Raw genomic sequence first — 12,008 nt, 5'->3', positions numbered from 1 at the left:
TTTGGAGCCTCCTAAATAGGGCATTGAAAACACTTCCTGCAGCTGAAAGAAGCCCTGAGAAGCTTGTCTCATTCCCAGTGTGCAGCTCAGCAAGGGGTTCGTCCTTCTCTGTCACTGTCTTTTGCCTGTTGTAATTCTGTCTGCCTCTCGATGACTCTGCCTGTCTCACTCTTTCTGTTTGTGCCTCTCCTCACTCTTGTTCTTTCTGCCTGAATCACAGTCCCTTGGTCTTCTGCCTCTTGCATTTGTCTTTGTTGTGCTTTCTTTTTGCCGTTACACCATCCCCTCTCCCAGTGCCTTCCCTCCACTTCTGGGAGGCTTAATTGCTCAGGCACAGAAATGGAAGCTAAGGGCTTCTCCTGGCTTCCCTCTTCATTTTATTGAGGCTGCCAGTCAGGAGGGCCGTGGGTCCTGTAGCCGCGGGTGGCTTACAGCCAAAGGCGGGCGGAGCCCACAGGGCGGGATTGGCCCTAGGTCCACCTCATAAAGCCTAGGGCGAGGGGCGTGAGGCGTTCTGAAAGTGCCCTGGAGAGTCTGTTTGATCTGACAGACCCCACAGGCTTAGTCGGGGTTCTGCAGTGTCATGCCCCGGAGCCTCCAGACCGTGTCGAGCTGGGCGCTGTTGCTGCGGCTGCTGGCATTGCTGCGGCCGCCAGGGCTGGGCGAGGCGTGCAGCTGCGCCCCCTCGCACCCCCAGCAGCATGTCTGCCACTCCTCGCTTGGTGAGTCCGGAGGCCTGGGAGGTACACAGCTGGGGGTGGTTGTGTGTGATTAGTACGGGGCATTGCTGTAGACCTGTAGTCTGGAGGGAATGGGAGGAGCTCAAATCCTGCACCAGCTGCCTCCGGTTGGGGTTGATGGGCAAGGCCGGCACCATAGCAACCTTGCAGGGGCAGAGCTTGGCTGACTTGTAAGGAAATTAAGACTGTGTAAGGGGCCTCCATAGCGGCCCCCTCACCCCTGCCTACTGTCATTAAACAAGTCACTGGAACTATCCTGTGATTATTCTGAACTACAGGATGGGGGGAGGGGAAAGCCAGTGCCAGGAAGTTGGGCTTTCCTTATAAACCTCCCTGTGTCCAAGCCTACATATAACTGAGCCATCATACACTCACACCAATACACATCTTTTACCCTTTCTCTTCCCTCTCCCTAGAATGCCCTTCCCCCCATCTATAAATTCCTGGCAAACACCTATTCATTCTTCAAAGTCTCACTCAGGTATCCCCTTTTCTCTGAAGCCTTCCTGACTCCTTGGTGCTACTATGGCATTTTTAACATTTTTGTGCTCCTTCTATACTATGCTGTTGTTTGCAAATGTGTTCTCCACTAGACCAAGAGTTCTGCAGGAGAGAGGACCCTGTCTTAATCACATCTATGACCTGGTACCTAGTGTTAGGCCAGGCACAGAGGAAGAACTTCATGAATAGTTTTTGATTAATTACCAAATGGCAAAAGATGAGCTACTTCTGTGCAGGGTCAGATCATTTATTAATTCAATAAACATTTGGGCTCAAGATACCAAAACTCTGGGCAGGCTCTGTTTTAGGCGTTGGGCTACATCAACAGATGACCACATTGACCTACCCTCAATGGGCTCCTTCTCCCTCCTCTATCCTGATGCCCACCCCCAGTCCCTGGTCTAAGAGCTAGCTAGACTCAAAACTAGCAAGTAAAGTGTAGAGACTGTAGGACCTAATAGGCCTGCCTGCGCAGGAGTTTCCAGGTCCCTACTCTCTCATATCCTCCTCCTCACAATCCAGAATTCTCCTACAAAATTCTCCAGGGGCCCCAGGCCATCCAGATCCCAAATTACCCCCACAGGTTGGTGAAGGTTCCCTCTTTTGCTTCCTATGCAGTGATCCGGGCCAAGATCTCCAGTGAGAAGGTAATTCCTGCCAGTGCAGATCCTGCTGACACTCAAAAAATGATCCGGTATGAAATCAAACAGATAAAGGTACATGGGGACAGTATAGCACTTTTACCTTCTGGGCTTTTGGGAGGGTTAGGGGGTGTGTTTTGGGAAGGGTGGCGCTTATAGGTCAGGCAGTCTGGCTCAGTGATCCTGGATGTTGATGCTAAAGTGGAAGTGGATGACATTTTGGGAATAGGGCCCACAGAATCTGAATGACAGTGCAGGACAGACCCTCAATGTCCCTCTAGTGACCCTATAGCTGCCTGTGCATGGGGCTTCTGGAGGTACCTCCCCTCTCACTGGAATAAACCAAGGTTTTTTTTAAAAAGAGAAATGACCCAGTTAGGCCATCTGTGTGCATCAAATCCTGAACTAGACATTTGCTTAATTTCTTTAGACTGAGAAATTTTTTTAGAATGAGAAATTTTCCCTGTTAAAATATAAAGTTCACTCATTGACCTAATATAATACTGCTTTTTTGTAATTGTCTTTCAGATGTTTAAAGGGTTTGAGAAAGTCAAGGATATTCAGTATATCTATACACCTTTTGATTCCTCCCTCTGTGGTGTGAAACTAGAAGCAAACAGCCAGAAGCAGTATCTCTTGACTGGTAAGTTAAAGAGCAGCAAATGGCCCCAGTAGTCTCTGCCCTAAGGAAGGCAGCCAAGGAGGAGCCAGGGCTGCCCTTGGGCAGCAAGCTGAGCAGCTAACACATTCTTGGGTATGAAACAGAGCTGTGTTACTAAGAGGCAACCTCTGAATCAGGAGGGGCCTTGGTTATCTCCCTTTCAATGCAAGAATACTCATTACAGTGACCTTGGCCACTGTTTCACTATTTTAGGAACAGGTTGCTCTCACAGCCTAGGGTAGCTGGTTCCATTTTCAAACAGTTTTAATTGGCATAAGATTTTTGGTATCTTGAGCCCAAGTCTGCCCCTCGGAAACTGCTCTTTGTGGATTCAGCTCTGCCCTCTGCTCTATGATGATGCATCAGAGGCCTGAGGACAATAGATGCAAGCACTCTAACTTCAGGTCTGCTGGCCATCTTCTCCAATGGGATATTGTCCCTGTCCCTTTCCTGTGATAGTACAGGACAATGGGCTGAACACAACGCCACAGGAAAAGTCTTAATTTCACATAGTAAAGGAAAATTGTGTGTGCGATCCCCTCTCCCTCAACACACACATTATAGTTACTGTAGCTTCTGATGGCATTAGCTTCAGACAGCCACACTGGATCATACTCCTGACTCATAGTGAGTCTGTGTGGCTAACTCACAGCCCAGGCTCTATTAGGGGGTAGAGTAAAGCACAAACTCTAACAGGAGCCTTGAATCTAACATGGTTTTGTTTCCACGAACTTGGGCCCAGGTATAACTATTTGCAATTATAGAAGGTATTCAGCTGGACTGTGCCCCTCCACCTTTGCACAGGATAGTCCCAATGTTCAGAAGTCTTTTCCCCAACGTGTCTGGCAGGTAAACTCCATGCTGAATTGGTTGGGATAGAACAATTAAAGAACCACATAAAACTATGACTCTATAAGTGAATGAATGCTATACTATAGTATTTTGTAGTTCAGGAAGAAGATATTTATGTGCTTATAAACAGTTAGGGAAGCTTCATTGTGTAAGTGAGATCTAAATTAGCCCTGAAGGATGAAAAATGCTTAGAAAGGCAAGGAAAAGAAAAACACAGCAGATAAGGAGAAATTCCACTATCTGTCCATCCACTCAGCAATGAATGACCACCTACTTGCTGCCAGGCCTTGGACAGGAGAGTGAAGACTCAGTCACAAGTCATAGTCCTCAAAGAGCTCATAGTCCAAACTTGACTCTTGAGAACTCATAAGCATTGAAGGACACACTGGTAGGGGCTCCCCAGCTCTAAGAATGTGGAATTGTGCTGATCTGGGAGCCTCTGGATGAGAGAGGCAGAGGCAGAGCATGCCACTGAGCCCTCCACATCCCAGGACTAGCAGATGAGGCCATTCCTTCCTTCCTAAGTACCTACCTTCTGTGTGCTTAGCCCACTGCTAGGCACTGTGGTGCAACAGTCAAAGCAGGAGGCATGCTTTCTGCCCTCAAGGAGGTCAAATCTAACCAAGGATGAAAATAAATGACAAAACACAGGTCTAGTGAAAAGTCATCAGTGATGTCCATGCTCTTCAAGAGAAGTCACAAACTCTTTTGCCTAATGGTGAAAGTCCTTTGTGACCATAACACTGCTGACCTCCCCAGTTTTGTCTCCTGCCACTTATCACTGAGTTTCCAGCCCCTCATTTTCCCCAGAGCCAAAGTAAACTACTTGCAGTTATAGAAGGTATTCTGCTGGGCTGTGCCCCTCCACCTTGTACAGGAAGTCCCAATGTCCAGAAGTCTTTCCCCCAACTTGTCTGGCAGGTAAACTACTAACCATCCTTTCAAAGCTCAACAGGAGCATCATCTCCTCTTAGACAGCTTCCTTGCCCCCTGCCCCTTCCACAGACAGAGATAATTGTGATTTCCTTTGTTCTTATACTGCATCTTTTATATAAACACTAGAGGCCCAGTGCACGAAATTTGTACACTGAGGGGTGTCCCTCAGCCCAGCCTGCACCCTCTCCAGTGCACGGATTTCGTGTACCGGGCCTCTAGTGTTTATATAAAAGATGTGGGACCCCTCAGAGGATGTCTGACTGCCTGTTTAGGCCCAATCCCGCATTGGGCCTAAACCAGCAGTCAAACATCCCTCTCACAATCCGAGACTGCTGGCTCCTAACCGCTCACCTGCCTGCCTGACTGATTCCCTAACCACTTCCACCTGCCAGCCTGATCGCCCCCTAACTGTTCCCCTACTGGCCTGATTGATGCCTAACTGCTTCCCTGCTGGCACGATCGCCCCCAATTGCCCTCCCCTGCCAGCCCGATGGCCCCCAACTGTCCTCCCCTGCCGGCCTGATGGCCCCCAACTGCCCTCCCCTGCCAGCCTGGTCACCCCCAATTGCCCTCCCTTGCAAGCCTGTTCACCCCCAACTTCCCTCCCCTGCTGGCCTGATTGCCCACAACTGCCCTCCCCTGCCGGCAATCTTGTGGCAGCCATCTTGTGATGACATGGGGGTGGCTATCTTGTGATGATGTGAGAGTGTTGTGCAAGGGCGCAAGGACCACCTAGGCTTTTATTAGTATAGATAACAGTGTAATTTTTGCCTATTTATCTGTCTGACCTACTTGTTTTTAAGCTCCTTGAGATCAAAGATCCTACCATATTTATTTCTGCATTCATGGTACCAGGTCTAGTAGTTGCTCAGTAAGTATATGAATTACTAAAGTTCTAAGAGATGTGAGCTAGCATGGTCAGGGATGGCTCTGGGGATGAGGTGGTACTGAAAAGGGTCTTTGGAAGATAGGAAATCATTTAATAAGTAAAGAAGGGGCACTTTCCCATAGAGAAGGAGAAAGACATACTAATATAGGTATCAATGGAGCAGAAGACTGGCCTATGTAAATATTGGGAAGCGTTAGAAAGGGGAAGGGCCCTGTTATTTATTGAGCATCTTCTATAGGCCTACTACTGTGCCAGAAGCTTTACCAAATATTCTCTCATTTAATCCTGACAATAACCTTATCATTCTCAACGTCCAGTTGAGAAGTTACATGACTTTCTTAAGGTCACACATCTAGTAAATGACAGAAAAGAAAGGGGTTTCACCAAGAATCTCCCTTTATAGCCCATGTTTTTTCTGCATCACACTAAAGGAAAAGGCCTTTATCCCACAACTTTCCTTTGTACAAACATAATCTCTGATATAAAGATTATAGAGATTTTTTTGGTCCCTTAATTGAGTCTTATGTCACCACTGCCACCAAAAAACAACAACAAAAAAGCCAAAAAACAACAACAACAAAAAAACACACATTAAAGAGGCTGCAATCCTGGGCTCTTCAAGGATCCAGGCTTTTGGAATTTCACAAACATATTCCTCATGCTGGGTTCTCCTCTATCTCCCTTTGTAGGTCAGGTCCTCAATGATGGAAAAGTCTTCATCCATCTGTGCAACTACATTGAGCCCTGGGAGAATCTATCTTTTTTGCAAAAAGAAAGTCTGAATCACCACTACCATCTGAACTGTGGCTGCCAAGTAAGGTCTTTGGTGGGGGGTTGGGGGGGGAGGGTCTTGAGCCTTTCAGCCTCACCTTTAATGGCACCTGCTGATGGTACTTCTTCCTTCATGCATGCATTTATTCATTTACTATAGTATACTTGAGATCTGCCATGGATCAGGTACTGTATAAAGTTAGAGATGGGAAAGCAAGATGATCCATAGTCCCTGATCTCAAAGTACTTAACATTTTGGCAAGGAAGGTGGCATCATATAAGGCAAACTGAAATAGTATAGCTACCATTTTAACAGAATTTACTCTTTATCAGGCCCTCTAATGGTCAATTTATTTTTATAAATATTTTAATGTAGTCTTTATAACAAATGTATGAATAATTAAGGTTTCCATTTTAAAGAAATGAATGCTCTAGAAAGTAATTTGCTCAAGGTCAGTGGTAGAGTAAGGACCCCCAGGTTTGTCTGACTCCAGAAATGCCATTAGAGAGGCAAAACTATGTGGGAAACAAAGGGGAAGGAAAACTTGGGGAATTTTAGAGACTAAGAAGGACTTCATAAGGCAAGGGCATTTGAGCTAGGTTGTAAGGATGTATATGAATCTGAAAAAAAAATTGTAGAAAAATGACACCCTACTCACTTTGATGTTGTGTTGTTATGACTCTAGGTCACCACCTGCTATACAGTGCCCTGTACCATCTCGGCCCCCAACGAGTGCCTCTGGACAGACTGGCTGTTGGAACGGAAACTCTATGGGTACCAGGCCCGGCATTATGTCTGCATGAAGCATGTTGATGGCACCTGCAGCTGGTACCAGGGACGCCTGCCCCTCAGGAAGGAGTTTGTTGACATAATCCAGCCCTAGTAAAGAACAATGACCACCACATTCCTTCAGGAGTTCTGAAGACCAAGCCAGTTCTTCCTCTCTACAGAGCTCTGGCTATCACCACTTGCCTCATTGCTGCCAGCCAAGGGGAAGTACCAAGTGGACAGCCTGGCTAGTGTTAGAGCAGGGCTAGGGTATGTTACAGCTTGTGTCTGAAACCCCAGCCCAAACATGTCAAAGGCTAGGGAAAGTATCCTGCCCTCAGCCCTTCTCTCCTGCCTCCCAAACCTTTTTATTCTAGCCAATATCTGTTACTGAAAGTTCTGATTCTGGATTAGAATCAAAATAGTTCTGGCCAGAACGATTCCCTTTTCTCTCTAGGAAAATGTATTTTCTCTTACCTTAATTGATCTAATAGTGAAGAAATGGTGAATGCTATTCATATGAGATAGTGTAGCTATCTGATGTACAACACCAGAAGACAGGTTGACAGTATCATAAACAGGCTGATTTGGAAGAATGAAAAGACCAACATAGTATGGCTGTGTATCCTCTACTCCAATCTCAGCTCATCTTGATCCTCTCTTAATCTTTCATTGGTTTGGGGAAGTGACTTGCAAGGGCATAGAATCACTCACTCAATATGAGACCTACAATGGCCTAACCTCCCACTACACGCTGTAATCTCCTCTGTCCCATTCCTGGCAGAGTGTCTGGCCCCCTAGCACACCTCTTTGGATAAGAATAGACTTAGGTATTATCTTTGCAGGTTAACTATCATTAATACCTTCACCTGATGTCCATAAGTCTTCTTTTATGTTTCTTTTAGAAAGTCCTTCTCTACTAGATTACTAATGTCTTCATTCCTACTTCAAAACTATTTTTTAAGCCAGAAAAGCCTAGAGTTGAAATTCTCCTTTAGATTTTGACACCTCAGAGAGATCTCAGGAGGTCTTCTTTGGAGGGCAAATTTCAGGATAGAGTACAAGAGAGAAATAACACAAGGGCTCTTGGGGGGAAAGGATGGTAGATAGACAATATACTTTGCAATTTTTTCAAAAAAATTCTGTGGTTAGCCCTGCTAAATATTACAGCAAAAAAAAATCCAGCTTTGGTCCCCATCCTTCCTTCAACTCAGTCCCCTTACCACTGTGTATTGGACTCCCTGAGAACTCCAAGCATAGATCTCTTAAGCCCTGATGTTGGTCTCAAGGATTTATTAAGGACAAGAGCTTAAAGTTCCAGAGCCTCTCCCTGGGAAGCTCTACCTCTAAGGAGGTAGTTCTATTCAAGGCTCAAGGTTGTTGTTATTTGTTTTCTATATGTTGTTTGATGAGAAGCAAGGCCATGCACAATATGCCAGAAGAAGGCTCTTGATTCACAGAAATGGTACAAATGTAGTTCCTTTTTGAGAAGGAAGTAAGAGGGTAACAAACATAATCTCTGTCCCAGAGTACAAGTGGGATGCTATGGCAGAGAGTCTCCATTGGTGAGTTAAGCATGATCACCAACTAACCATGCAGGCCTGGGGCAGAGGGTGTGGAGGTAGAGGGGGAAGAAGAGGAAGTGAGCTCCAGGTCTCCATGGAGGAAAAACCAATCAACCATGCCATCTCTTTGCCCCTTCTGATATCCTAGGATGGCCTCAGAGAAGGCATAATGTTAACCCAGTCTTCTCACAATCTTGACAAAGCCAAGGGAATGAAAGGCCTTGGTAATAATAGCAGGAATAACACCTGACATCTGAGGGATGCTTCACATTTTCCCAGAAGGCTATTACTTAAATTTTGTACCAAATTCGAGATCCTGGTTAGGAATAATTGACTTTCCAGTTGGGAAAGTGACACAAAGTGAGTAAATTTAACTAGTCCAATGACATGTGGCAGGGCCAGGGCTAGAATCCAAAAAGTGGGATCTTTTGATTACTGGTCCATAAGTTTGTTATTTTCTCAGCTTGATAAAATGCCTTGTTTCTGCTCTTCCCTATTCTGTCTCCAGATATTGGAGACAAGGGACTATAAGCTAAAATACAGCCACTCTGGCCTCACAAAGCAGGTCTGCAGTTCAGCTCCAACTGGGGTTAAGATACTAAAACCCTCTTCAGAGCCCCACAGTTATAATGTGAATAAGTTCAGAGTAGAAATAACAGAGACTAAAGTCCCCACCTGATCACCTACCATCTCTTTGTGGTTGGGGTAGTATGTCTGCTCAATTAGTGGGAACTTTTCTCCTCCCAATGTCTTGTAGATGGCCACCAGCTGGGCAAACTGTAAAAGAGAAACAAATGTTTCAGCTTATCTAGACAACTTATAGAACAGACAAATCAGCAATCTATCAAAAAATATTTATTGAGCATTTGCTCTGTTGAGGAATTTGTGCTCTGAGGATATAAAAGAGGTGTACTATTCCTATTCTCAAGGAACATATTCTTTAACTGAGAAAATGAGAGTGAGCTAACATTCATTCAGTACCTACTCAATTTTAATGATATTTCATTGAAGCCTCATATTAAAGTGAGGAACTGGGTACTTTATCATCTTCATTTTACACATAACACTCAGAGAGGGTACAAAAGTTGCCTAAAGTCACAGAGCTGCAAAGAAGTGAAGCTGAGATTCAAATTTGGTTCTCTAATTCTAAACACCTGCATCTCTAGAAATGGCAAGTGATGAAGCTGGATAGGTAACATGGGCCAAGTCTTGGAAGTTTAAATGCCAGGCAAAGAAACAGTATCTTTTCCCTAGAGGTAGTATGAAGTAATCAGAGTTTGAGCAGGGGGTAATGAATGAAGCTGTTCTTCAGGAAGATTTTAATGGTCCTGGTATATAGGATAGACAGACTCAGTCTTTGTGGGACTTACTACTCATCTAAGAACTGAACTCAACTAGCCCCTTCCCCTATGAGAAACCAGAACAGCTCCATGAGGAAGAGGTGAAGTATGCATACTTACAGTGTCAGGGTTGAAAGGCCTTTGGCAAATATCTAGCATCCTCTGCTCCCCTCCCCCACAATTTTATAAGTGAAGAAGCTGAGACCCAGTCAAATCATTTCCCCAAGGTCACATGGTTGAGCCAGATTCATAGTTAAATCCCTTTATTCTCAATTCATAACTCTTTCTATTCCTCCAAGTAGCTGCCTTTCAGTCTCTGCAGAAACCATGCTCTTCACACAGGAAACACAGGTTACTTCCCTACTCAATCCATTCACACACACCCCACAGACCTATCCCCAGTACATTGGCAGCAGGGGTAATCTAGCATCCTTCCTCTAGTGCTACTGGGTTACTTCACAGTCTAAGCCCCAGTTTCTGGAACTGCTAAAAGGAAAAGTTGCCAGATCAAACCTGCCTTCTATTTATCAGAGAAATGAAAGCTAGAACATTTTTCCAAAGCTTAGATCCTGTTCTCTATAAGGGATGTTGGCACATGAGCCTGGGGGGAAAGAGGCTGAAGTAATAAAAGCTCAGAACTGGGTTATTAGAAAACTGGAGTCTTCTGATTCTTGTTCTGCCTCTAACTTGCTAGGTGTCCTTTGGCAAATGATTTCTCCTCTCCAGGCCTCATTTTCTTTATATACAAAATGAGAGAAATGAACTTGATCAGTTCCTCAAACTTTTTACCACAAATAACATCTTTTATTATATTTCCTCCCAAACTCCATCATCAAACTGCAGTTTAAGTGATCATCTCTTGTGGTCCTTCTGTGGGAAAAGAGAATTTTGTTATTGTTTTTGAAATGCTGGAAAATGTTGAAATTTCTGAATCACTTCCTTAGTGATTGGTTGGTGACTCTAGATCTCTAAACATCCACCAGGACTGAAAGCATGATTCACAGACGCGCAAGCCCCTAGGAGGTTATTACCGAAAGAGACTTTAGAGAGCTCTGGACTAAACATCTCATTTTACAGGTGAGGAGACTGAACCTAGAGAAGTGAAGGAAAGCCTTGGCTCCCAGACCATGCCTGGAATCGAGGCTGCCAGGTCTCTTCTTTCCCACTGCATTCTTCATTGCACCTTGCTGCTCTCACCACTCTATGGTTCTTCACTGGCTTTGACTATACAGACCAATGCTTCATACCTATCCTGCCCTCTCTGATTCTCTCCACCACCTGATCTGATCTTTAAGTCTCAATCTGGCTAGACTCCTGCTCTGCATCAGCTCCCAAGGCCCTTCAGCATCCCTAGCCAGCTCTGCTTAACAACCTCTGTCCTGCTGCAGCCCACGCCCTGGCAAAGCACAAAGGCATGTGGGTCCCTATCTTCCCAACATGTGGGAGAGTTACACAGGCACCACACTGATGCCAGAAAGCCCCACGGCACACTCACAGAGTCCTGGGACAGCCAAGACTAAAATGGTAGCCAGTTCCCAGGCATTAGTTGGGTCCCTGGTAGCTCACCCTACCCTTCTCAACCTTACCTCCAGTAGTCCTGTCTGCTCAAGATACTGGGCTTGGCATCTAACCCCTGCCTTCTTGGAACCTTAGATTAAGTCACAAGCACACAGTCACCAATTAAACCAACGTAATATTTGATAAGGGTTAGTTCCTTTATCTATAGACAAAAGAATGGATTTGGGACCTGGGGGTGATATTGGCAACAAATAGGAAGATAATGTTCACTGAAACCGCTTAACCAATGAATCAGGAAAGACTTTCTGGAAGAAATGGGACTTCAAGATCAGTCTGAATTTAATAATTTGCCCTCATCCCTCCTGGAAATAAAACACTTAATTCAACCCTAGTGCATGTGTCTCTAAAAAACCTAAAAAGTGTGATAGGAATTTCAGGTAAATGTGTAGTAATATGGTATGGAGATGTTCTTGCTTTCTCTGGAATGCTCCTTTCATTGATAAGTCCACTTCTATTTCCAAAATCCAAGTGTGCCTGTCCTGACCAATTTATGAGATAGCAGATGTGCTCAGAGACGCAGTGATGTAAGGTAGACGTTTTCCAACCAACTAAGGCCTCACACCAAGGATACCCACAATAAAGAAATTTAAGAAAATATGAACCAAAGCCACATCTCAGGGGGACCCCTCCCCTCACAGTCACCAAATTTGTCCACTCCCATTAACAGGCAGAGGACAATATATAAAATGCCATTATTATGGTAGCTGCTGAGTAAAAATGAAGGGAGAACTTGGTGTCTAGCCAGGAAGCCCTGCTGTTCTCATG

At 45.0% G+C, this 12,008-nt stretch overlaps 2 protein-coding genes across 2 annotated transcripts in view; one reads left to right on the top strand and one right to left on the bottom strand.

Annotated features, from left to right (window-relative positions):
* The window catches only part of SYN2 (synapsin II), a 172,173-nt gene that overhangs the window by 30,278 nt on the left and 129,887 nt on the right, over window positions 1–12,008 (bottom strand). The window contains exon 5 of the mRNA XM_059663610.1: window positions 9,013–9,102. Coding sequence (XP_059519593.1) covers window positions 9,013–9,102 — 90 coding nt within the window. The remainder of the gene's footprint in view (window positions 1–9,012; window positions 9,103–12,008) is intronic.
* TIMP4 (TIMP metallopeptidase inhibitor 4) lies at window positions 192–11,569 on the top strand. Its single transcript, XM_059663608.1, has 5 exons — window positions 192–722; window positions 1,860–1,957; window positions 2,411–2,525; window positions 5,910–6,034; window positions 6,678–11,569. The coding sequence occupies exons 1-5, from the start codon at window positions 584–586 to the stop codon at window positions 6,873–6,875; spliced, it is 675 nt and encodes a 224-aa protein (XP_059519591.1). The 5' UTR covers window positions 192–583; the 3' UTR covers window positions 6,876–11,569.

This window comes from Myotis daubentonii, chromosome 14 (assembly GCF_963259705.1).
Source record: "Myotis daubentonii chromosome 14, mMyoDau2.1, whole genome shotgun sequence".
In the NCBI taxonomy this organism is placed as follows: Eukaryota; Metazoa; Chordata; class Mammalia; order Chiroptera; family Vespertilionidae; genus Myotis; species Myotis daubentonii.
This window is presented reverse-complemented; position numbering and strand designations above follow the sequence as displayed.